Source organism: Manis pentadactyla, chromosome 3, assembly GCF_030020395.1.
Source record: "Manis pentadactyla isolate mManPen7 chromosome 3, mManPen7.hap1, whole genome shotgun sequence".
NCBI lineage: Eukaryota > Metazoa > Chordata > Mammalia > Pholidota > Manidae > Manis > Manis pentadactyla.
The window spans coordinates 199,781,206-199,807,066 of record NC_080021.1 but is presented as its reverse complement, the minus strand read 5'-3'; the positions used below and the strand labels follow the sequence as shown (position 1 = coordinate 199,807,066).

Genomic DNA, 25,861 nt, shown 5'->3' with positions numbered 1-25,861 from the left:
ATCCTATTTAATTGTGATCAGACATTTATACACACATTTATACATAATTTACATATATTTATATGGTATAATATATAATTTTACATAATCCATATATAACTTATATTAACATTATATTACATGTAAGTATTTAACATGTATTTCATTTAGGAGCTGTCATTTATGTTCTTAAATAATATTGGCTGATGATTTATTTTACTCTTAATATCCTTGATTGTTTTTGCAACATAACTATGCTGGCTTCATACAGAGATAATCAAATAAACTTTGGAAACATAAAACCAAAACAGTAATATCAAGTAATTTTAGGTAGGTTTGAAAACAACTAGAAGTAAAATGCTGAAGGACAGTAACATGTGAGATGGAAGCAGAGGCATTGGCATAAAAGCTTGTTTCAAGGGAAGAGGATTGCCTTTAGACTTTAAGTGTCCACGTGAAAATATTAAGAATAAGCATTATGAAGTAGAAATAGAAAGTGTATCTCTTGAAACAGTTGAAGAGGAAAAGGGGACATACAAAACCTCAGTCATTTTAGTTTTCTCTTTAATCTGGCGTTCTTGGGTCTAATCCTGCTGTGTACTTTTCAGCCAAGTCTCCCCCGCTGCATGCTTCCTGGGTGTTTAGTCTGTTGGATGATGAGTTCATTTCCAGTGGGCCTGACCTGAGAGAATCCAGTGGGGCTGCCTTGAGGTCTGGCCCTTTGGAGAGGAGTGGTGCTTGCCGTGCCAGGCCCGTGGAGTGGGAGGGGGCTGGGGACACCACGGGCTCAGGACTGCGGTCTGTGTCCATTTCTCCTTCTCTGGGTTCTCGGACGTGACAGGTGGTCTGACTTCAGTTTCCAACCATGGGTGACTTATAAGATTGGGATCATGATTTCTGAAAGGAGTCTTTTAATTTATTTCCCAACCTGGAACCTAAGTGAAGACACAAAACTTCCTTCTTTTCCCCAGTGAACTGAATAGATGATTTTATTCTGGTCTACCCCTTTACTGATAGGGAGGACTTCAACACTACTAGCTTAATGATTGGGTCTCCATTCTAACCCCCTGCCCCCCAAGACCAAGAGCTCATCCTCTTCTTACAGTAATATTTAATGCCCTGTCTCCATAATATGATAATCTGCTGCCAGGACAGCCTGTGACCTCGGTTTGAAGTTCCCCTTTATCTCAGCAGTGCATCTAAAGGACTACTTATTATATTTTCTCTAGAACATCTTAATGTTTTTAGTGTATTTTTCCATTCCTTACTTTTAGGACCAACTCAAAATACTCTCTCCTTGGAAATTTGACAAGTGTGATGTTGCTTATTTTCTTGTAACCTCCTCAACAAGGGGCTGTTACAGGTACAAAGTATTGTCATTGATTTACAATTTGTTTTCCATCTTTTCTTTATATATATATATATATACGTCATATGTATATACATTGTTTACTTTATAATAAATAGCATTTTATGTACTTTTTCAGATAAACTTAAAAATCTAGTAGTTGCATATTCTTTAGTTATTTTAAGGATTCTAACTTTAAAATATTTTTAGTTTGTATCAGTGTTGTTTTTTGGACCATTTTCTAGTTCTTGTGACAGACTTTTTCACTTTTTTGTTTCTAACTTGAGGGTCTAAAAAGGGTGAGAACTATTTTTCTTGTGATAGAGACTTCAGGTATTAAATTCTATGCTATTCTGCTGATCTTTTTAATTTTTTATTTGTTTATTAAGGTATAATTGATATACACTCTTATGAAGGTTTTACATGAAAAAACAATGTGGTTACTACATTTACCCATATTGTCAAGTCCCCACCCAGACCCCACTGCAGTCACTGTCCATCAGTGTAGTGTGGGGGGTCACGGGGAAGACAGTGTAGTACAGAGAAGGCAAATAGTGAATCTGTGGCATCTTGCTGATCTTTTTTTAAATTTTTGGTTTGGGGAGGAAATGTGTGGAAGGTCTGATTTTTTTTTTAGAGTTAAGAACTAGAATTGAAGAGGGCTTAGAGATCATTCATATCTTGACAAATAAGAAAATCGACACTCAGCATTTATGGACTTGCAAAGACCAAATTAGCTGTTGATAATCAGAATCAGGAACAAGTCCTCACCCACTCTATTGTTTTTTAACAGTACTGGGAAACCAACTTGGCTTGATTTATATTTTACTACTGGTCTTTATCCAGCATAGATTAAAATATCTCTTTTAGAAGGTCAGTTATGCACATATTTACATTCATTTGTAAATAGTTACTAAATCATGTAGGTTTAATTACCAGTCTGTGAGTTTGTGCTAAATGTGCCCTTTTCCTCATGGCTGATGAATATATATTGTCTCTCAGGAGATTAAAAGCATTGGATGGACTGTGAGTGGCTCCACAGGCACTCAGGTGGACAACTTTTTGGTGAAGTGCAATGTCCTTCCCATATCTGGCATTCCAAAAATGTTTGTGAATGTGCAAATGAATAAATGAAGTGCATAGCAAAGATACCCACCATATGTGTCTCTTTAGAGTTAGACTTGGCAGATTTTTTTATGACTTCTTTTGAGATCACACCATGGGGTGAAATAAATTTCTGAGATTTGGAACATCTGCTCTGCCAGAGGCCTCCTCCCTTGGCCCCTTCATCCTGAGATGTAATTGGTCGATGTGAGAAGGGCATGAATGTGGACTCCTCTTTTTAGCATCAAGGACAATTTATTTTTGGAATAATCCTATTTTATTTATATCCTTGGACAGGGCAGAATTCTGTAACTTCTATTATTACAAACAAATTTCTGATTGATTTGGATTTTAGAATAATAAACTCAAAAAATTGGTTATTGAGCTTTGTCAGTTATTTTTGTTTACCCTAAATTTCTTACAATACATGGTAATTACAATCAATTTGGTGATTTTTGAAAATAATTTTTGAAAATTACTGTTACAATTTAAACGTTATGTCTTGATTCTTACCTGAATAAAAAGAGAAAATTAACATACATTCTTTATTAATGTTTTACATTTATTAACATTTTACATTCTTCTCCCACATTTCAAGTTCTTATTGACGTTGTGATTTTAATTCCTGATTATTATTGAATTATTTTTATAGTAAATGTACTTTCAAGAATTAGTTCTGATATTTGCTTTAAGTTTTATAATCACATGAAGAGCAGTTACTTAAATTCATGTGTTTTATGGATTTTTGATGCTTGCTGCCACTGTTTTTATTCTATTGCTTTTTATTTTTACTTTTATCCTGGCTCATTTGCATTTGCATTTTCTTTAGGAAAGAAATGTAGATGATGTTCTTGCTGACCTTCCACATCTCTGAGATTGTTCTTTGTTGTCCTCATATAAGAATATCAATATAGGTGGCTGTGGAATTTATGTATCTAGATGTTTTCTCCCTCTAATGAAGGTTTTTGGTTGCTTGTGTTCTGCCCTTTAGAATTCTGCAGCAGGAGCTTGGTGATGTCTGTTCTGTCTTTCTTGAGTACATGATTTGTTTGTTCTTTGTTTATTTTTATGGTTTTCTATACTTTTGGAATTTTTTTATTTACCCTTGAGATTCCAGAATCTAACCAAGCTATATCCAAATTTTAGTTGCTTTTAATTAACTCTGTTTTGTAGTTTATATAAATTAAACCAGTAAGCCAAAGTCTTTCTTCTTAAGCAATAACTTTTCTTATATTTCAAGCCATATTCAACTTTGTTTAGTTTTTCTTGGATTCCTAGTATAACTAGATTTATTTTCCTGTATGTGCATCCTTTCTTATTATTCCTGTCATCTCTGACCTTCTCTGAGTGCTGGATGCATTTCTTATGTCTCTTATTTGCCATTTCAGTTTCCTGGAATTTTTAGACTTCATTTCATTGCCTGAATTGCCATTTTTAGTTAAATTGTTATTCATCATTTTGGTAGGCACAATCATGACTTTCCAAAAATGTCCGTTACTTAATCTCCAGAATCTTTGAATATGCTACTTTAAATGGCAAAAGGGACTTTTAAAATGTGATTAAGGACTTTGAAATGGGGAGATAACCCTAGGTTGTTTGGGTTGGCTCAGTGTAATCATAGGAGTCCCTAATGTGGAAGAGGGAAGAAGAGTCTAGAATGATAGTGTGAGAAAGACTTGTCTGGCTATTGCTGGCTTTGAGGATGGAAGGCGGAGCCATGAGCCAAGGAATGTGGGTAGTCTCTACAAATTGGAGAGGATGAGAAAAATTCTCCTCTAGAGTTTCTGGAAAGGAACAAAGCCCTGCCAATACTTTGATTTTGGCCCTGTGAGACCAACTTCAGACTTCTTACCTCCATGACAATAAGATAAGAAATATACATTATTCAAGTTATTATATTTGTGGCAACCTGTTACAGTAGCAATAAGAAATGAATTCAGTCTCTGGATAGTTTTTACTAGATTTTTTTTTTTTGGTCTTTATCATGGCTTTTTCTGTTTTTAATGCTGGTACCCTTACAAAGCACATTGAAAATACAAATGAGAAATACGCTATTATTTAATCTTTTCCCCCATAAATCTGCTGCAAGAGGAGGTATTTTCTGTTGTTCTTCAGATGGCCATCTCCTTTGAGATTGTATTTTCCCCATTGTTTCTGACATATACGTATATTTTTGTTTGCTATATCATTATAGCCAAGATTACCTTCATGGCTTATAATCAAGTCACAGTTGAATTGGATTCTCCCAGAGTTTGATGTGGGTTTCTGCGTAAGTCCATTAGGTCCTGAAGAGGAAAGAGAGCCCTTTCAGACGGCCCTTCTGGCTCTTGGAGGCTCTGCCATGATCTCCCTCACTTGTTCTGGAAGCCTGCTGCTTTGTGCAGGTGATAAGAGAGGAGGTTTAATTATTGTTTCCATTCAGTCCTGTTGTACTAAATCTAGCTGCAATCCCTCTTTTTCTCAAGTATATATTCTACCCTTAGTATTTTTAATTCCTGGTATATTTTCTACTACAGTATGAACATTTAGCTGGTAATTTTTTATGAAATACAGAGTTCTTACCCAGAATTCCTTTAGTATAGAATTTTAAATCTGAAATAGACCTTACGTATAATTTAGTCCAATTTCCTCATTTCACAGATGATAAAACTGAGGATCACAAAATCATAAAGTATGTCATTAAATAGGATATGGTTTTTATGGTATCACTATTCAATTTCTGAGAGATAAGAGATGGCATAGGCCGGGGTCATGTGCCATTTGTTAATTCAACGTATGGGATACCACTAGTGAACATCAGTCAGTTTTATTCATCATAGCCTATTGTGACTTAAAAGGCAATGTATACTTTTTTCCTTTGCCATCCTTAACTGTGTTTCTAAGCTGGGAAGAGTCAAGGAGCTGCACAAACCACTGCTTGCTTTTGTTGACAATTGGTGTTCACAAGTTGGGATGCTGTGAAGATGTGCTTGATATGTGATTTAACATTTATTTTTCCAGAGAGAGTAAGTGTTATAGGGGCTAAAGGAAAGAAGAGAATTTTGGAATTTTGCATTTGTGCTAACATTTTAAAAAAGTACCCTTTGCAGAAAGGGAACTGGTAAAATGGAATTATCTATAACTTATTAATGCAAACTATATATATTGAGCATCTAATCAGTCTAACTAAGAGTTGGATGCTATATAACAGTGAATAAGAGAGCTAGATCTCTGCTCTCATAGGGTTTGTAGCCTAGTGTAGGGAGGTGTCAATAGATAATTAAGCAACTATTATACCGTGTGGTAAGTGTTGTTGTAGGAGAAGTGCAAGGAATTGTGGTAAGACTCACCTTGTCTAGAGTTGGGAAGGTCTCGGGAGATTGGCTAGAAAGAATAACCTTTCAACTGCATGAGGAAAGAAAAAGGTAGCCAGATGGAAATTGGGGGAAGGTTTATCCAGGCCAGTGGTCCTCAAAGAGTAGTCCCAGGACCAGCATCACCTGGGCCCCCACCTCAGATCTCCTGAGTCAGAAATTCTCAGGGTGTGGTCAGCAATCTGTGTTTTACAAACCTTCCAGGCAGTTCTGATGCAGAAAACCACTGTTCTCACTGAAACTGAAAAGCAGATGTGAGAAAGCACAGCACATTAAGTAGAGCTGAGATAGAATCTGGTCATTAATAATTTGAGTTGAGGCTGGAGGGCAGGTAAGACTTGATAATGTGGCTTAGATTTTTCTCTTAGGTGCACTTGTTAGCCATCGAAGCATTTTCAGTAGGGCGACAGCTTGACCAACTATCGCTTTTAGAAGATCACTAGAGAACAGATTGGCACTGGGTAGAAAGAACACTTAGGAAGCCAGTAGTAATAAAGCTGGTGGCCATAAAATGGACTAAAGTAGACAGGTGGAGCAGATACTTAGGAAGGAGAATACACAGGATTTGGTTATCGGTTTAATGATGAGGATGAGGGGAGAAGAAGGAATTCCAGGTTTAGCAGTCAGGCCACTGAATTGATCATGGTTCTCTGGCCTCTGGAATAGAGAATATAGGAGGAGCAAGTTGGGGATCATGAGGATGGTTATGAGCTTGCGTTTGGTTTTGGACACAGAGACTGAGGTCCTTATGGGGTAGTCAGTTAGTATACCAGTAGGCACCTTGACATTTGCCTAGAGCTTAGGAGAGAAGTGTGGGTTAAATATATAGATAGAGGAGTATTTGAGATATATAAGAGAATTGAAATCTTGAGGACATATTAGAAAACCCAGTGCAAGTGTGAGTGAGGATATAAATTGTGTAGAAATATCAGTATTGCACAGAGCATAGTGAACTCTCAAGAATGACTGAGAATGAGCAGCCATAGAGATGGACCAAAACCCCAGGAGAGTATGATGTCAGGAAAGCCAAAGACAGAATTTTCTAAGAAGAGCCTCTCAGTCATGTATCTGATGATCTGAAATGTCAAGAAGGTGAGGACTGAAACTTTTCCATTGGAATAGCCACTGATTGGTGTGACTTGGAAAGTTATATAGAACTCAAGAATTTGACTAGAGTGGATTTCATGGAGGGGTGGGGGCAGAGCTATAATATAGTTAACTGAGAAGCGGAATGAATGAGACAGAGACCAGTTGGCTATGAAGGAGAAAAATGATCAAAGCTGGAAGGTGAACATGCCATGGGAGCCTTCTTTTTCTTTTTTCTTTTCTCTCTCTTTTTTTTTTAAAGATGGCAGAAACTAAACTTACTTAAATGTGTATAGGAAAGAGTTGGGAGGGGTAGAAAGGAGAGAAGGGGGAATTGGAGGGGGGATTGACGATGCAAGGAGGGGAAAGGAAGCAGTTCATAGAACAAAGTTCTTGAAATGGGAGGAATGGATGAGGTTGAGAACAGATGGGTGACAAAAGGTAGACCTTTTCCATTATAACAGAGGAGGAAGAAAGGTTGGATTTTTGAATAGGTAATTTTGTCTTTCTGGTGGTAGAAAGGTAAGGGTAAAACAGTTCCAATCTGGTGACTTCTATTTTCCTCCTTTGACAACTGCTGATGGAGAGAAGGTGGGTCTCAAAAGAGAAAAGTAGATAAGTTTAAAAAATCATTGTGGAGAAGAAATTATTATATTGAATAATAATTAGGGGGAAAATAATATTTCTTGTGGCACTGAGGTCTTAGTTGAGGTTGACATCATGAATTTATATCAGAATCAATCTGCCAGATATGTTGATTTTTCTCTAGCATTTCTCAGAAGCCCTGTAGGTGTGGAAGTGGCAACCAATTGCATTCATTCAGGACTGGTGTTATGCTAAAAATTATTATGAAAGTATGTGGGACAAGTAGATTAAAAGATAAAGGTCTCTTCTTCCTTATCTGAAGTTAAAAAATTCAAGAGGATCCAAAATTTTAAGTTTTTTCATAACTCAATGTCAAAACCTGCCGTGAATAAATTGATGTGAGGCTATTTATGACGTTTATTTATTAAATTTTGTATATATTCGTATGTTTTACTTTAGAAATTAATGTTTGATTGTGGAATGTTGCTCCAAATTTTGATGGGGATGTTGCATCATGTATGGGACTGTAGAACTGTTCTTAAAACCGGAAAAATTTTGAATTCTGAAGGACGTCTGACATCAGAGTCTTCAAGAAGAAAATGTGTTCCTCTGTTAGCAATGAAGAGGTGGAAATGATACACTATGGGATCTAAATTGGATAAGGAAAAGGGGAGAATAGGAAGGCAATCTGTTGGGAAAAAAGATGCTTGAAGAAATAGATGACTTGGAAGAACTGATATACCAAGGGTCTAATGAGAAAACTGGGACTATGAAAAGTGGTAAGTAACTAAAATGTATGCTATTTCCCAAGGGAGACAGTTCTGAATGGTTATGAAGTCCAGGGTGTGACCACAGGAGTGGGCAGCTGAGCTGTAATAGAATAGAAGGTCATTAGAGATGAGGTCAAGCAACTGAGAGGAGAGAAAATTGGATGAATAACCCAGAGTAATCAGCAAGATTTGGGGTGCGATGGAACTTACAAGCCAAGCCCTTCAACTCTTCCCTGGACCCTGATCTCTTTAAGAAACAGACAAGTGAAGTGATAAGGAATTATGCAGCATGGTAAGTGTAATGATAGAAGCATGATCGAAAAGCTATTAAAGTTTTAAGTGAGGACAAGTCAGAAGACTAACCATTTAATAAGCATTGCACTGTTCTGGAATATTCAGTGTTTGGTAAGCATATATGCACAGCCTATGGATATTAGAGTATTTGATCAGGTATAAGTCAGTATAAATAATGAATAAGCAAATATATTCTAATTGATGTTGAAAAATAAGAAAATACATAACAAAACGTTATTCCACTTTTTCAAAGGTATACTTTTTCTAATCTAATTGTAGAGCAATGTCAAAGTGCTAACTGCTTTTTGGAGGTTACATTAGGTAACATATTTCTTGTGTCCTCTAAAAAGAAAAAATTCTCAAACGTCACAGATTGGTTGACAAATACTATTCTGGGGATAAGGAGTCATGGGGGTAGACAGTGCTGACCACAGGAATGTCAAGTAGCAAATGCTGGCTTTGGGCAAAGAAGCTTTGATGCATAGTGACCTCTTTGAAATGTCAGAACTGATGGTCCTTCTGAAGATTTGCATTACAAAATGCCTGTCGCAGATTGAACATACAATGTGAGAACAGAAATATAGAATAATAGGGCAATAATGCCCTTTCTATAAACCAACTATACTTACAGGTTCCCTTAAATAACAGGTCAAGAAACATTTCACTATGGTAAATTTCCAATTGCAATGCTCTGCAAAATTCTCATCTGTCTCATGTATTTTAAGATTTCTGGGCCATGCGGCTTTTATAGTAGACTTAAGTGACATGCAACCACTGAGCACAGACCTTGTCATTTTTTTTTTAACTGCAAGTGTCTTTAATCTTGAAGAGAGTAATACAGAGAGAAACCTTGGGGTTTCAACATAATTGTAGAATGTTATGCAAGATAAGATTTTCAAATTCTTTGCCTTTTTTTTTTTTTTTTGGTTTGTTTGCCACATTTACCAAAGAAGTCTTGTGTTGTCTATACATATCTTTAAATTTGCATCTGTGGTTTCTTCTTTTTTTTTTTTTTTCATCTTTCTTCCTTTTTCTTGTAGTTCACAGCCATGAATGAACCGCAGTGTTTCTACAATGAGTCCATCGCCTTCTTTTACAACCGGAGTGGAAAGTATCTTGCCACAGAATGGAACACAGTCAGCAAGCTGGTTATGGGACTCGGAATCACCGTCTGTATCTTCATCATGTTGGCCAATCTACTGGTCATGGTGGCCATCTATGTCAACCGCCGCTTCCATTTTCCTATTTATTACTTAATGGCTAATCTGGCTGCTGCGGACTTCTTTGCTGGGTTGGCCTACTTCTACCTAATGTTCAATACGGGACCCAACACTCGGAGACTGACAGTCAGCACGTGGCTCCTCCGTCAGGGCCTCATCGACACCAGCCTGACGGCGTCTGTGGCCAACTTGCTGGCCATTGCGATCGAGAGGCACATTACGGTTTTCCGCATGCAGCTTCACACGCGCATGAGCAACCGGCGCGTGGTGGTGGTGATCGTGGTCATCTGGACCATGGCCATCGTCATGGGCGCTATCCCCAGCGTAGGCTGGAACTGCATCTGTGACATTGAGCACTGTTCCAACATGGCGCCCCTCTACAGTGACTCTTACTTAGTCTTCTGGGCCATTTTCAACTTGGTGACCTTCGTTGTAATGGTGGTCCTCTATGCTCATATCTTTGGCTATGTCCGCCAGAGGACTATGAGGATGTCTCGGCATAGTTCTGGACCCCGGCGGAATCGGGACACCATGCTGAGTTTGCTGAAGACTGTGGTCATAGTACTCGGTGAGTTCTACCTCGACTGTAACCTACTTTACAGATTCTCAGTGTCTTAATATAAACCATATTAGTTTATGATAGGGGTAAACAACAAACAGTATGAATATTCACAGGTGGGTATATGTGCAGAAATTACAAGGGATGAGACATCTTTAAATCAAATGTCTGTGAAGTCGGCATACCGGTCTTTCTACAATTACAGAATTGATTTTAGGGAAATACACGTCTCAGGGTTGTGATACAAATGAAGGTGATGTGAAAGATGTCACTGACGAGTCTGGCTATCAGGTATTGAAAATATCTGCTTTTGAAGTTTCCTTATAGCCCAAATTGTGGAACTTTTGCCTGTGGGCTCTCTATTACACATTTTCACATAGAAAGTATTTTTATTGAATATGAATGTGCTTTCATATATATTTTTATGAGTCTTTCTGAATGTTATCTTTCACAGTCTGTAATTGTTACTACATACGTGTAGGTATCATTAGGGTTTTCTGTAGATTTACTACACAAATGGATTGGAATTAACAGCATTCTGTGACAGTCATCTTTATGAAAACTTATGTTTTTTCCATTAATTTTCTGTTTTTAGTGGTGGAAGTTAATTCATTTTTCAAGGTGAAGAGCAAGATTTTACTTTTTTATGTACACTCAAATAATTTTGCTTTTAAATAACTATTGTTCTTCCTGGATGAAAAATTCATGGTAGTAATCAGGAGGAACATATTTATTTATCAGTTCATGAACTCAGAAAGTAATCCAAGAGTATATAATAAGTTCCAGGCCCTGTGCTGACTCCTGGTGATGTACCCCAAAGAGGACCCATGCAGAACATTGTGTTTAGAACTTATGCACCTGTTTCAAAAGTTCACTCAGTGAGAATTTGTTTTTAACATTCCCCTATTGAATTACATTTACTCTAGAGACTATAATCAAGTTCATATTTGATCACATTAAAAAAATATCTTAAGTAATCTTTAGCATTTCATTTTTCCCCATGGAAATATAACAGAAAGTTCTTCCAATACTCTGCTCCAGTTGGTAAAGCGGTGTTGAGTCAATGTAACCTTGGATTGGGTGGCTCCTTTGGAAAGACAGAATCCTAATTAAGGGTAAATAAGCCAGCATTCTGGCTGATGCATTGGTCCCATCTATGGTTAGCGCAACACATCAAGGAGACCATATCTGAGTATCCTGACTGTGACCTTCTGGTAGACCTATGAGACTAAAGACAAGGCCTTGGGATTGCTGGCACAACTAAAGCCTGTCTGAACCTAACTGGCCAGATAATATCCCCACTGGGGACTCCATCACTACAGATGTGAGATTATATCTTACTCCAACCCATGAAGTTTAGTAGAAATATAAAATGGTATCCTATTTGTCTAATTAACCCCCCAAATCTTGAGCATATCCTTACCACAGGGACACATTTACTGTGATATAAATGAAGCACAGTTTACCGTGCATGCTATTTTTGTATGGAATTAAGTAACCCAAGATATTTTACTTCTGTATTGACTCAGATATTTATTTGCTGGTGATATAAATGTTGGTTGCATCTTTTCATGTGGGTGTGCCTTTCCTGTTACCATCTCACACCCTGTTTAGTTCATAGAACCGCCAGCAGAAAATGACTACTGAACTTGGACTATGAACCTGCCAAGTTCTTGTTTTAATTTTGATCTTTGTGTATTTGCTTTATTTTGGTGTGTAGTATGCTTTAATAATTCATATAAAATTAACTTTTGTGCCTTATCAGATTGTTATGTAGATTAAATGAGAATTATTTTGAGGGCTTATGGGGCAGTGTTTTGATGTACATCTGCCCTGAGTGCCTCTTCCACCCCATCACACCAAGCCCAGACTTGAGAATGACGGAAATAATGTTGCCCTCTGAGGTTTAACTAGTAGACTTCACAAAGATTGAATGCATGTAACCACCACTGGAATAAGTAGGGTTATTCCTAGAGGTGTGATGGAAGAAGTTTTAGAACATGGAAAACTCCAATCAGGGTGACAGGTGAAGAAATTTGGTGAGGCAAGATGTGTATGTGATTGTACTATAGGAAGGAAAAGCTAAATAAATGGACTGTGGCATTTTTGAGAAAAGCAGTGAGAATGTGAGAATCAGTAGGGCAAGATAGTGGTTGGTTGGAAAACTTAGGGAATTCAAAATCCTAATCAAGGTGTTGGTCAAGATGAAACCTAGTGCCATTCATACAACGTACTCCCCTGTGTGAATTTTGTGCAGTCATGATGGCATGGAAGAGATGGTTGGTCTTGTAGGAATAAGAATCCTAGTTTACATGAAACTCTTCTCATTGTAAATGAGCTTATTGACAATCATGCTTTTATGGTGCATATTAGGGTTTTAATATCTATCTTCTCTGCTGGATTGTCTTTGTGGTGGCAGGCAGGCATCGTAATGGTGTGTTGTCTATTTCTCCACATTGCCTGTCGTAGTGTCTGGCACAAAGAAGGTGCTCATTAAAAATTGTTAAGTGAATGTGGTAACAGAACCAAGTTTTTGAGCCTTTAGAACCGAAGACCAGAGAGCCATAGTGAAGTCACTAAGGTAATCCCACTTTATTCAGCCGAGTGGCAGAAGCCAGACCTACCTACACTCCTATCATGTTTTGTGCCTTCCAATCAAATACAACAGCTTGGAAAGTGACTGGCCACAATGGATGCACAATAAATAATCTGTTTACTTTCATTTGTTCTGGGGTGATTCCAATTATAATCATAACTGTGTAGCAAACCTTCAGTTTCCATTTCACTACCTCAAGATGTTCAGTCCTCATGAACAACAAGGGATTTATTGGTCAACAAGTTGAATTCCTAGGAATCAAGATAAAATAAAGACATCTTTGAGATTGATGATGACAATATCAGTATCAGTTTTTAAGCACAAGGTTGTAAATAACCTACTTTTGAGTGAGTAGACTGCATCTTAATATTTTTATTTATCAAACTCTTATTTAGCACTGATCATGTGCCCAGCACTACTCTACCTTAGAAATTAGAATTTGTAAATAGCAACCCTATGGAATATAGGTACCATTATCTGTTTGTTATCCTCATTTTGCAGAGGTGAAAACTGTGGTTCAGAGAGGTTAGGTGACTTGCTCAAGGTAGCACAGCTAGTTAAATACAGGAGCTAGAATACATTTCACGCACTCTGGTTTCAGCTTAAAGTCTGTGTGGTTTTCAGCTCCTGCCTCTCTCTCTAATAGAAGCTCCTCAGGAAGCTGCAGTTTATTACAAGGTTTGAACAGCACTGTCTCTGTCTTATTAAATAGAAACATTGTGATTCCATTTGTTTCTGTTGATACTGCCTAGATGCCTGTGCTTTGTTCCTGGGTAGAAGAAAGTTTTTAAGAGAGCATTCCTTCCCTTTGCATCTCATGATGAAGCTCATGACTCATTCCATCAGCCCTTTTCCACTGTTTGGTATTGGAACACCAGTAAGTGACTGCTTCTGATTAAGGGAGTGTTTTGTTCAAGGTGTAGTTAACTTGAGGGTTCATTGTCCCAGCATGAAGTCATATAATCCTGCGCCTTGCTTGAATTCTCCCAACTTGACATTTTACCAAGAATTCCTTTTGAGTCTGTTCCACAGTTGAATCAGAGTGGCAGTCTAGAAGTTCTTCCTTATTTGACCACGGTCTATCTTGAGTGGTAAGCCCTTGCCTTTCTTGCTATGTTCTTTGTGACGACACTTGTGTTGGGAATAATTAGAAAAGAGGAAAACCAGATTGGAAAGGGAAAATAATGATGTGGAGGTTTTGCATCTTAGTCTTTGTTTGCAGAGCAAGAAACAGAAGCCCTGCATGGATTTATTTTGCTTTATCTCTTTGGGGAAGAAGAGGGAGACACTTTTTCTAGTTAGATCTGTTCTGGCTGGAAATAATTACCACTGAAGCTAAATTACCACTTATTACCTGTGTGCTCTGTGCTGGGGCCAATACTCGGCACAGCTCTTCAGGCACTGTTCATAACCTTATGCCAACGAAAATTGTATTTCCCCCATTTTATCATTCATTTTGTAGGTGTCAGAAGTGGAATTCAGCTGTAAAATTGTTGTAGACTATGACCTTTCCTCATGGGACCCTGACTCTCCACATAACATACAAGAGACTTTTGCTGAGAGTAATAGTGGCAGGGTCTCGATGACTTTAAGCCCATTCTTTTCTTGTTCACTCTGATGAAAGATAATTTTGCCAATATTCTGTTATAAAATCTTAAGGTACTTCTCTTTTCAATTTAATTCAACAAACATGTTGTGAGTGCTAATGATGTATTAAGGGATAAAAAACATTGAAGAAAGTATGCTCCATTCTGCACAGAGCCTTTGGTGTTGTAGAGGAGACTAAGAGTTGCAAAACAGTTGGGTCCTGGTTGCTAGTAGAGGTATGGGTGGAGAGATGACAAGTGGAGGGAAGGGAGGCCTCCCCGAAGAGGCAATACAGTCCTGATCTTGATGCAGGTGGAGGAGCTTGCCATCCTGTGGGGTGGGGGTGGGGGAGAAGCTAAGCAATAGCAGGAGCAACGGTCTTCACCTTTGGGGAACTGAACACAGTCAGGTGTGATTAGCATATGGTGGGTGTGCTGGGTGGAGTTTTGACCAGTGTCAAAGGCTTCATCACGTACTCAGGAGTTTGAGCTTCTGCTTTGTAGGTGATCTGAGATGCTGAAGGATTCCTCAAGGTAAAGAACACCAATTCCTTATAGGGGTAGCCATGTAATTTATCATCCAAACTGAGACACTTTGTGGGGTGAAAACAGGCACTAACTGGTTGGGACACTGGGTCAACAGGCATAAACCAAGACTGGTCTGGTCAACCCAGGATGTATGGTCCCATTCCTTCTAGGCTCTGCTTTCTGTTTGTTTATTTATATTCTTTCTAAATTTTCTTTTGACCTTTTAAAAGCAGAGCTCAACACTGGACTTTTCCACATTGTGTAAAGATGGTAAAGAAAAACTTAATAAAAAAACCAAGATAAGTGAGAAATTAATACAATGCTGTTAGTAATAAAGCTAACAAGATGCTAATGTGTGTAAAAACGATGTAACTTGGTAGATATTTTAAAAAATAAAGATCTGTCCTGTTTTTGAATTATAAAGCTGAAAAGGTCCTTAAAAATCACACCATCCCACTCCCAAATTTTATGAATAAAGAGAGTGAAGCCCCCAAATTAATTGAGACATTTGGGTCTGAGTTAGCTGCCGGCCCAGACCCAGACCCAGGTTTGCTGACTGCCAATAAGGTACTTTTCTTGCTGTGCAGGCCTCCAGCTTGTTCATTCCCATCCACACATCTGACATTTTCTTCCTTGTAAACATCAACATGTATTTATGTGGCCAGCCAGGATGAAGTGTAAACACTGGCTATAAATGTACCTGGCACCCACAGAAAGGGTCCCCTTGAGTTTGGTCTCATTATAACTATCTGGTAATCTCTGTAATGAAGCTTTGACGAAAGTCTTTGGAAACTGAATTACTTGTACGTTACATAGTTTTTACAGATATTAGCATCCTGTTAGCTTTCTTAATAACAGCATTGTATTCATTTCTAATTTATCTTGGCTTTTTATTAAGTTTATCTCTTACCTAGTGTGGGTGGCTGTGTGTGTGTGTGTGTGTGTGTGTTGCCACTTAACATTCATTGAGACGGGATGCCTCTGGGACCTGCTCCTGACCCTGTCATTAAATGTCTGGTTGATTCTGGGCAAGTTTCTCTTTGCATTAATTTCTCTGTACCTTCATCTGGAGGATGAAGTTGGCTACTTTGATTTCCAAAATTACTGAGAGTCCTATTCATTACCCTATAAATAAAGTAAGGACATAACTACTGTAGATTAGCCACATAGAATTTTCTGGTAGAAAAACAGAAATAGAATTGGAGGAAGAGCAAAGGACTATGATTTCATATCAACTTCTTTAATGATCAGCTTTAGCTGTACTGGTGCACCATTAAAAGAAGTAGCATATTTAGAGGGGAGAGTGTCAGGCGATTTTTTCTTCTTTATTCTCCAGCAGAGAGCTGCATTGACAGGAAGGGAAGGTTCCCCAGCTGGCCCTGCTTCCAGGGGAAGGGAATGGACACAAGAGTCTCTTATTCCCTGGCCACAGGTGACCAGTTGCGCATCCTGTTGCTCTGAGGAGGAGCCAGAGTGGCCCCAAGTCTCCTCAGGTCCCCGTGGCATCCCTGTTGAGGCCTCTTTGAGGGGGAACCTGAGAGCATATTCATGAGAGCCTTGACTGTTCAGCCAGCCCCAGAGCTGGCTTGGCGCTGCAGGCGTGGTCAGGCGGGACGTCCTGCGGGAGCCCCACAGCGCTGCCCAGACCCCAAATCCTAGGCCTCTGTCAAAAGAGAAAACCACTTGCAAATACCAGCTCTTTATACCTTTTTGTTGCCCAACTCCATTCAAATATTTTCACTTAGAAGAAACTTTTCAACAGAAACAAAAAAACAAAAATACCAAAAAAACCCAAAAAACCCTAACAGGGTTCCTTTTGAAGTGTGGACACAGCAGCCAGACCATGGGGCTCTTTCTTATTTTAGGTTGGATGAGGGTGACTCAGACCTTGTCTAGGTGACACTCCTGTCTGTCCCAGGATGAATTTGAGCAGTCATTTGTCCTTATCATTAAAGGTGAGAAGATGCAGATCACTGTGAGTGATTTGTGGTGACCACTGGGCATCACTGCTGCTTAGGGTTTGCGACCTTAGATTTGTAACAAGGCCAGAGTTGGGAATTTAAGTCCTGATTCCTCTCTTGTTTCATAACCATGAGTAAATGACAACCTCTCTGGGCCTCAATTCCAGAATTAATAAAATAAGGATAGTAGGGCCTTTCTCATTGAGTATTTTGAGTATTAGATGAGCTGGTTCATGTAAAGCACACTTAGCCCTGGATCGAGCTCATGCAAAGCACTTATTAAATGGCAGCAAGTATTCTTACTGCTGTCAGGTCTTGTCCACACGTGCAATGTCCACCCCCCTACCTTCGTCTCTCTGACATACGCACACACCAGCTTACACACAATGGGGGTTTGGTGGCTGGGGAGGCTCTTTGCTTCTATGACGCGGTATAGAAGTACAGTTGTGTTTTAGCAACTGGTGGCTCTAATAACGGTCTGTAAATTGTATTCTGAGTGGCCTTTGCTTTTTGAAAAAGATCCATCTATACTGCAGAGTCACCTGTATCTTATTTGTCAGCTCTGTGTATGAAAAGTCATATAGCACCGTAAGAAATAGCAGTTTTGATCTGGTAACTCTCTGAGGGTGATAAAATGGTGTTGAACATTAAAATAAATTTTGAAATGAAACAGGCCACTTTGTCAATTTCCATTAGCAAGGGTCCTCGGCTCCCTCAGATGTCCTTGCAGTGCTAGGACAGCCCAACCACCATTTAGGGCACTCCTCTGTTCCCCTTTGATGAGCGGTGAAGGACCCTGTCTGGCACAAATGGAAGAAATGGCAAATGGATGGGGTCCTGAGATTTTATTGCTCTTCCCCAGTTGGTCCCAACTTTATAGAGTGACCACCTGTGATTCCTGTGGTCTGGGCCTCTCACTGTCCACCCAGGAAGAAAAGGATATTTAACTCTTCCTCTAAACTCTCACTGCTACTTTGTGAATCTCTTTGGTGTATCATTATGGACATTCCAGGATGGCAGAGCTTTATTTTAGTTCCCAGCACCTAGAAAAAGGGCTAGGACTTAGCAAACTTTAAATATTTGTTGAATGAATAAATGAAATATACCTTTTCTTCTGGATGGAGTTTTACAGATTCCTTAGTAAAAATAGAAATATACCTGTGTAGCTTGAAATTCAATGTGATTTAATACTGAGTCTCATTCAAAGGAATATCTGTTACAAGATAGTTATAAGGCAGTTACACATTCTGTTAAGGACTTTTTTTAAGTTCAAGCTCCAGTGTGAACTGGTGAATGATGGTTTATTTTGTCAAGAAACATGTATTGAATGTCAACTAGGCCCTCTTAAGGAGTAGGGATGCAGAGGTCAGTGGAAATATGGACCCTGTTCTCAAGGAGCTCTCAGTTTAGTAGATCATGAGAGATAATTTTGATAAATATAATATGGTAAATATAATATTCAAGGGGCTAGGGCAGCACTGTGTTCTGATTGGGCAATGTCAGGAAGGACTTCATGTTGAAGGTGATACAGGAACGACTTCTGTGATGGACAGGAGTTTGCCATGTGAACTCAGGCAAAGAAATTATTTCCATTAGATATGCTTTGAACTCTGAATCGAATTAAATATTCAATCACTTCCTTTTATTGCAATTCATGCATAATTAATTGCAATATAATTGTGAACAGCCAGACTGTTAGGTTTGCACATCTCACATCAATTACTGGGGGTGGGAGGAGAAGTTTGCATTATTTTAAAACAGTACTGCGCTTCTAATTTTTTTGCCTACATTTTACACTAGTATAATACATTCACTTATTTGCATTAACCATAGTTAGCAGTTTGACATCAAATTGGTTATGAAGTAAATGAGTGTGAATGGTTACTGACCTAGAAGGAAAGAGATGAATTTTTACACGTGCAGATCAACATCCTGTGGACAGTAAGAAGGATTCTATAATGATGTGCATGATTTAGTACCTGAAAGATCATTGTCAGAAAATGTTGACACCTATGCTTAGGATAAACACACGTACATGCATGAGAATTCCCAGATTTAGCTGATAAAAATAATTGCATGGGACAGACTTACACTAACAAAAGTATTCATTGTCTATCTGAAGTTAAAATTAACTGGGCATTGTGTATTTTATGTGGCAACCCCAACACCCACAGCATTGGATGGGAAACAAGGCATTTTTGATGGCAACTCTCTCTACATAGATTTTTCTTTGTCTTATAGGTTTCATATTATCCTGGAAATCATTTGAAGTACACAAGGGGTTTCACATATTTAATATTTCTGATTTTTATTTTGAGTTGTCTAGAAATGAAAGGACATATGTGGTCTATAGAATCTTATATCTGTTCCTCAGAAACTGTATATGCTTATGAACAGGTAATATTCTATACCTCCAGTTCAAAACTGAATTATTCCCTCCTTTTATGTTTTCTTTGTCATGCTCTGTAAAAAAGTATTCTACTGAAATCTATTTTTCTATATACACAAAGGATTTTTTTCTTCTATTTGTTCCTTTGATATTTTTTTCTTTGAGGTCTAACCTAGAGCCTTAGGCCTCTGAGAAGCTACTTTTTATTCATGTGTTTTAGTAAAGATGATAGTGTCTAGACTGAGTGTGGTCATGGCTTTACTCAAACCCTGGCAAGTCTCCTTCACCAATAGAGGAGATGTTCTAATGATCCAAAGCAAATATGAAGTTCTAATAGGGTGACACAGCAGTAACAGGGGCTTTTTGAAAAAGTGGGATTTAATCTGGCATCAGGAGACTGGAAATTCATGGCTTCACCTATTTATCCTGCCCAAGTAGACTTTTGTTGACACAAAGAACACTGAATTTTAAGTAGGGTTTTCCATGAGTTCATTCTAAACAGGCATTTCTGCACTTCAAAAAGCTTCTCTTCATGTGGCGGGCATGAATTTATTTGCTCGAGCTATTTTCTTTTCTTCTGGGAGAGGGAAGATAGCCACTTAGGAGCCCAGCCTTACAGGACCCGCACAGGAAACTGATGAAGTGAAAAGTTGACGAGCTTTTGCCGTAGCCAGCAAGTGATTCACCATGTTGTGCTGGGGGGATTTGCTTTGCTAACCTTGCTGAGCACATGGTGCCTGGGAATGCTCCTTCGTAGATTGCCCCAGCTGAAAAGGAAAAGCTGCCTGTAATTCGAGGAGCTGGAATCAGTGAGTTTCTGAAAGGAAGCAGGAAAGACTGTGTTTGGCTCTCCTACAGAGCACATACACGGTGATCAAATAAGTCGTAGAGATTGGAGCACTAGCTTTACTTAATTTGGCAAATTCTAATGTCTTGGGGGCTAAAAAGTGAAGATGTTTTCATGAAAAAACACTATGTCTAAGGCCCTGTGCATATACTGTGGCGTATTTACAAGTACTAATAGACAGACACCTTGTTTAGAATGGAGAATGCTGTCGAAACCAAATGTGAACATTAAATCTAACTGTAGTATAGATTATTACATTGCTATGTTAAGATAATAAGATTGATAGTCTATAATGAAATTTCTTAATATTTTAGTTCAATGTGAATTGGTTCTAACACTTTTAAGGCAAGAAATCTTGCCAAAGTACACAATTAAAAGACATTAGAAGCAAGAGCAGAAAAAATGAGAAGCAGAGCTAGAAGATACATGCATTTCCATGTATTGATCTGTCTATATTACATAATAAATGGTTTACATTATATGTTCAATGCATTGGGCCTCAGCAACTTTTGACTTATAACTTCAGTAATGTATGTAGCATTATTACTAGGTAATTTATCGAGGTTATGGAATATTTAGACCCATTGTTTTGATTAGAACTCAAGGACATTTTTGTACTATCTTTGTGAATATAGATATTTAAGTCAGAATTAGAGTAACATTAAATTTTTGTTGAGGTCTTCTGGAGTATGTCATTAGCCTACTTAAATACCTTTAACAATTTGATATATAGCACAGTTAAAACATTTCTAGTTTGCTACTTTTTTTTCCAGATTTAAAATGAAATTTTCAAGAGAAGCAAAATATTTTTGTATGGATTGTAAGATGAATTTAAAATTTATCAGTCTGAAAAAATCAGTGGTAACAAGTGAAGTGTCTACCATGTGAGTTTTCATTTTTCTTTCATGTTTACTTCTCCCAGCATTATTTTATAGGTGAATTTTATGAAAAAGACTTTACTTTATAGGTTTTAATATATAGTAGGTTTTATTGTGAACAGTTTGACTATTAATTTTATCTTTAATTCAGGTTTTCTACCAATTTTAACTTTTGCTGGGTCAGTATTCATGAGAGTTTCTTTTTAAAAAAAAGGATAATAATGGTTAACATTTGAGTGCTTACTAATCATCAAGACTCTAAGTTCTACTGCTTTGCCCCAAATATACATATACATTTTTAAGCTAGAATCTTAATCCCTCTGAATTGCGGTTCCCTCGTCTGCCAAATACAGGTAATATATTTTTGTGAAGATCATATATGATGATTGCAAAAGCTCTCTTTATAGTAAGTGTCACATAAATGTAAGCTACGAATGTTTTTGCAGCTGCTGTTTATAGAGCAGTGAGCAAAAAAAGTTTGGAATGCTAAGGAAGAAATGTGGTATAATGTGGTTGCAAAAGCATTAACTGTATTCTAACTCCGGAGTTGCCACTTACTTTGAGCATCCACTTAACCTTAATCACAATTTCCTCATTTGTACCACGAGGGGCTTCAATATGTCAGTATTTCTCTGAATGTGGCCCAAGGACCACCCTCATCTGAATCACTTGGATGCTTGTTGAACAGGTTAACTCCTGGGCCCCAGCCCAGACCTACTGAAGCAGAATCTTTGTGTTGGTATCCAGGCATCCATTGTTCAGTGACATAAACCTGGCATTAAACCTGCTCTTGCTCATTTCTCAAGTCTATATTTCACCTTTTCCACCAAAATGGACACATTGTTGGTAATCACACTTAAACTGTAATTGCCTCCACACGTGGGTGCTGGCGTACCTGCTGTGCCCGGGAGAGGATGGGGAGAGAACAATAAAGTTAGGGAGAGTTAGGGAGAAAACTTTATTAAGGTAAAATTTTTGGCTCTTGAAGAGCTTGCTATTTAAGAAAATGGATATTTTTGTACTAAACAGACTTCCCTCTTAAAATATTTGAAATATCCACATGAATTGTTATCACCCAAGGAAAATTTGTCTCCCTTAATATAACAATTGAAAAGGCAAATGACTGATTAAAAAGGTAACTTGAGAAATCATGGCATCTAAGATTTTTTCAGGTAGACATGTGATTTTATATTATTCTAAGGAGAAACTTTTAATCCTTCCAAGAGAAGAGAGACAGCAACAGCATTTGTTTTTGCGTTACCATGGTACAGTTGTATGGAGACATTTACAGAAAAGGATAAATCGATCGTTTAGTGGTTCATAGGTTACATGAAGAAAATCCTGTCCCCTGTTTTCTTTCATTTTCTTCAGGAGGCAGCATGGCACAATCTAAAGAGCATGGGATTAGGTTTAACATGTACATGGGTTAAAAACTACTTCAGCTGACATATATACTTTGTGACCTCAGGCAATATATTTGCCCTTTTTGAGCTTCTGTTCCCCATCTGTGTTTGGGGAGAGTGTTACTTATCCTCTCTGCTCAAATGGGAGGTTGTTTTGGGAGTTAAATGAGATATGTTAGAGTGCTTAGAATGCTGTCTGGCACACGTTTGGGTAAACATGGAGTTCTCACGCCTTACCTATTCCTCTGCATTCATGGAAGTGCCACCTGTGACTGGCTGCAGTTATCCTGCGGAACTGTTTTCTTAGGGTCGTCATTCCCTGGAACCATTTTGCCTCTCTTATCAGCCTGTCTATCTCTAGTGGCATTTCCCCACTGTCTGCCCACAGAAAGGGAGCTGAGGTCCTGTATGGGGATTCAAACCATTAGTTTGTCATTCACCCATCGTTGATCTTAATTATTCACTCAACCAATGAATGAATGTAGAATCCTGAAAGTTGGTGTGGGATGAGCCCATAAGGATTATGCCTTTCACACCCTCTTCCAAAGCCAGGCTTGGCTTGTCTGTACACTAGTAATGACACATGGTCCTTCAGCCTCTGCTCAAACATCTTGGATGCAAGGAACACTCTTATGTCCCTAGAGGCCAGACTGTCTTCAGATAGATGGACTATTATATATACTGAACCAAAATCTAGGAAGGAACTATTTTCTAGGGTGTCACCCACTGGACCTAGTTCTTTCCCCTGGGTGCCAAAAAGTACACTGAGATGACATATAAGCCAATTCAGTTCAAGTGACATACATTGCCTCTTGCATGTTGGGATAACAAAAATCAAAATGTGTCACCCCAACTCATGTACCACTATGACGGCACTACAAGGCGGAATGGCAGGAAGGCTTCTGGCAGGAACAGTTCGGAGGCGAGTAGGGCTCTGCCATCCTAAAGCCCGCAGCCTGGTAGGAAAGATGCCGCATGTATGTGGATGATTGTTATAAGAGGCAAGGGGTGAAAAAGATACCGAAGAAGTACAGATGATGAAGCTGTATGAGAATTTAGGGGAGGGAGAGACTTCTCTCAATACTGTAATCAGGAAAGCTTTATGTAAATGAGCTTTGCGAGTTGAGTGTTAAACAGCAGGTGATGTTCAAGGAGTGCAGTATTCTGTTAGACTGCATTTATCCTTTTAAGTACTGAACCCTGTTCTAATAATATTTATTACTTTTTTCTTTATTATTAAAGTAAAACATTCATTGGGGGAAAGAAGGAAAATTAGAAATTAAGAAATTAAAACTAAAAATATTTAGAATTCTATACATTTCAGAGAAAAACCAAAATACTAAAAAGAATATGCAAGTTTTTTTCCAGTCCTTTGTTCCAATTAGTAATTTACAATTGAGATCATACATTACAATCAATTTTGTTGCATGCTTTTAAAAAATATTCTATCCATACTACCATGCCATTAAGTAGTCTTTGAAAACATGAGTTTTCTACACAAAGTTCAGTACATCCAAATGATGGATATTATATAATCACTGGGCATTTAGGCCTTATCTCTCGGCCCCACCCCCTCTCTCTTTTTTGCTTTTATATCACTGAGAAAAATATCTACTATGAATCTTTACTCTTCTGAGACCTTATGAATCTTGATTACTTATTGTTTAATGTCCTCTGGAAAGTTTGTACCAATTTACACTTCTACTACAAGGGAATGAGAATATTTTGTTACATTCATGCCAATATTGGATGGCTTTTTGTAACCATGTTGTTCTAACCACTTACATTAATTTTAATCATGAAGCTAAACATTAGCAAACCTGGGAAGACATGGAAACTTTTCTGGGATTTAGAAAAGAAGAACAAACAAAAGTCAGAATGCATTTAGTCCCATTTCAATATCTGTCCTACTTTGAAGTGCTTTATTCCATGTAAAAGTCTAATGTATATTTATGTCTTTAGAAACCCAAAGGCCTAACAGCTGAGCAGTATAGTGCAGGAATATGGGTTACCTCTGAAGTGCCAACTGCCTGGATTCTAATCCTGGCCCTACTATGTGCTAGCACAGTCAATCTGGGCAATGTATTCAATTGCTCCAAGCTTCTGTTTCCTTGTCTATATAATGAAAGGCAGGGCAGAAACAGTAAAACCTCAAAAGATTAGGATTTATTATGTAAGAGGCCTGGCATGAAAGTACCTCATAAATACTACTATAAAATACATAACTTGGTGTTTTCATTGAATGATCACATTGCTATGTTAAAACCAGAAATCCCTGAGTTAATCCTCATTGTATAGATCTTCATTCTATTGTGAGAAGAAGGGGCAGTCCAGAAGGATCAGGGTCCATCACTTTTCTGGGACACAGTGGGACAGGTTTTCCTTGGATTGTGTAAGGGGTCCCAGAAGAATCCGAAAACAGATAACACAGCTCCCTTCCTAGATCCTCCACTTTTCTGTGTTCCTTAGACAACTTTAATGCCTAATATAGAGATTCCTGTGATTTTTTTCAGTGCCCCTATTGTCTCAATAATTTTTTCACAGTGCTTATAGACCAAAAGAAATACTTAATGGTTTTATTTATTAAGTGGTCAAATCAACTTAATAAGTATATAGGCCCTAATAAATTGTAGCATTTCATAAAACCAAAACACATACATTAAAAAAGAAACTCGTTCTTATCTCATTCTTAACAGCAGTTACTAAGGGATGTGTGCACCTGTTGGACACTGCACAACTTCTCAAAATTTGGACTCACATGGGACACTGCCTCCCTCATATCCAGTTTTGCACTGAATTTTAGGCAATATTTGGTTTTTATCATAGGAGACATTATTGCAAAGACATGATATCAGAGAAAGGAATGTAATGCCATCTAATGTTGAAACTGTGAACTACTTCAAGCTGCTAGTTCACATGTTTTTGATACACGTCGAGTGTCACTGTTGTCCTCAAATTTAAAATACGTGACAATGCTTTTTAAAATTAGCTATGGGACTCAAGGTCCCTGGAGCACAGTTTGGGAACCAGGGCCTACTGTATTCCTGGTTTCTGGCTTTACTTCAGTTTTGTTTTCTTCTGGCTCCCTAGTTCCTGTTTTTATTAATTTCTTGTTCTTAGCTGCCTAGTTTCCTTCCCCCTTGCCCAGGGCCATCCTCCACCTCATCTCCACCAAGCGGCAGCAGTCTCTGGAGCCACTCCGGGATTCTTGCAGACCGAGCCGCAGTCCCAGAGGCCCTGATATGGTTTGGTAGCTGGCTTTGGGACAAGCCCTATGCCCTGAATCTTAGCGGACTCCTTTAGTTCTCAACTCCAGAAAGAATCATGTCCGTTGTAGGCTCCCTAAGTGGTATGCCAGTGATGTGGCTTATCTTC

At 38.3% G+C, this 25,861-nt stretch overlaps 1 protein-coding gene across 9 annotated transcripts in view; it reads left to right on the top strand.

Annotated features, from left to right (window-relative positions):
* Positions 1–25,861, top strand: part of LPAR1 (lysophosphatidic acid receptor 1) — a 128,153-nt gene that overhangs the window by 60,446 nt on the left and 41,846 nt on the right. For 8 of the 9 annotated variants that reach the window (XM_036903362.2, XM_036903360.2, XM_036903358.2 and 5 more), the window contains one exon: positions 9,560–10,307. In XM_036903362.2, the coding sequence (XP_036759257.1) occupies positions 9,560–10,307 (748 nt within the window). Of the gene's footprint in view, positions 1–7,249; positions 8,518–9,559; positions 10,308–25,861 lie in introns of those variants that run through there. The other variant, XM_036903365.2, reaches the window with a different exon arrangement.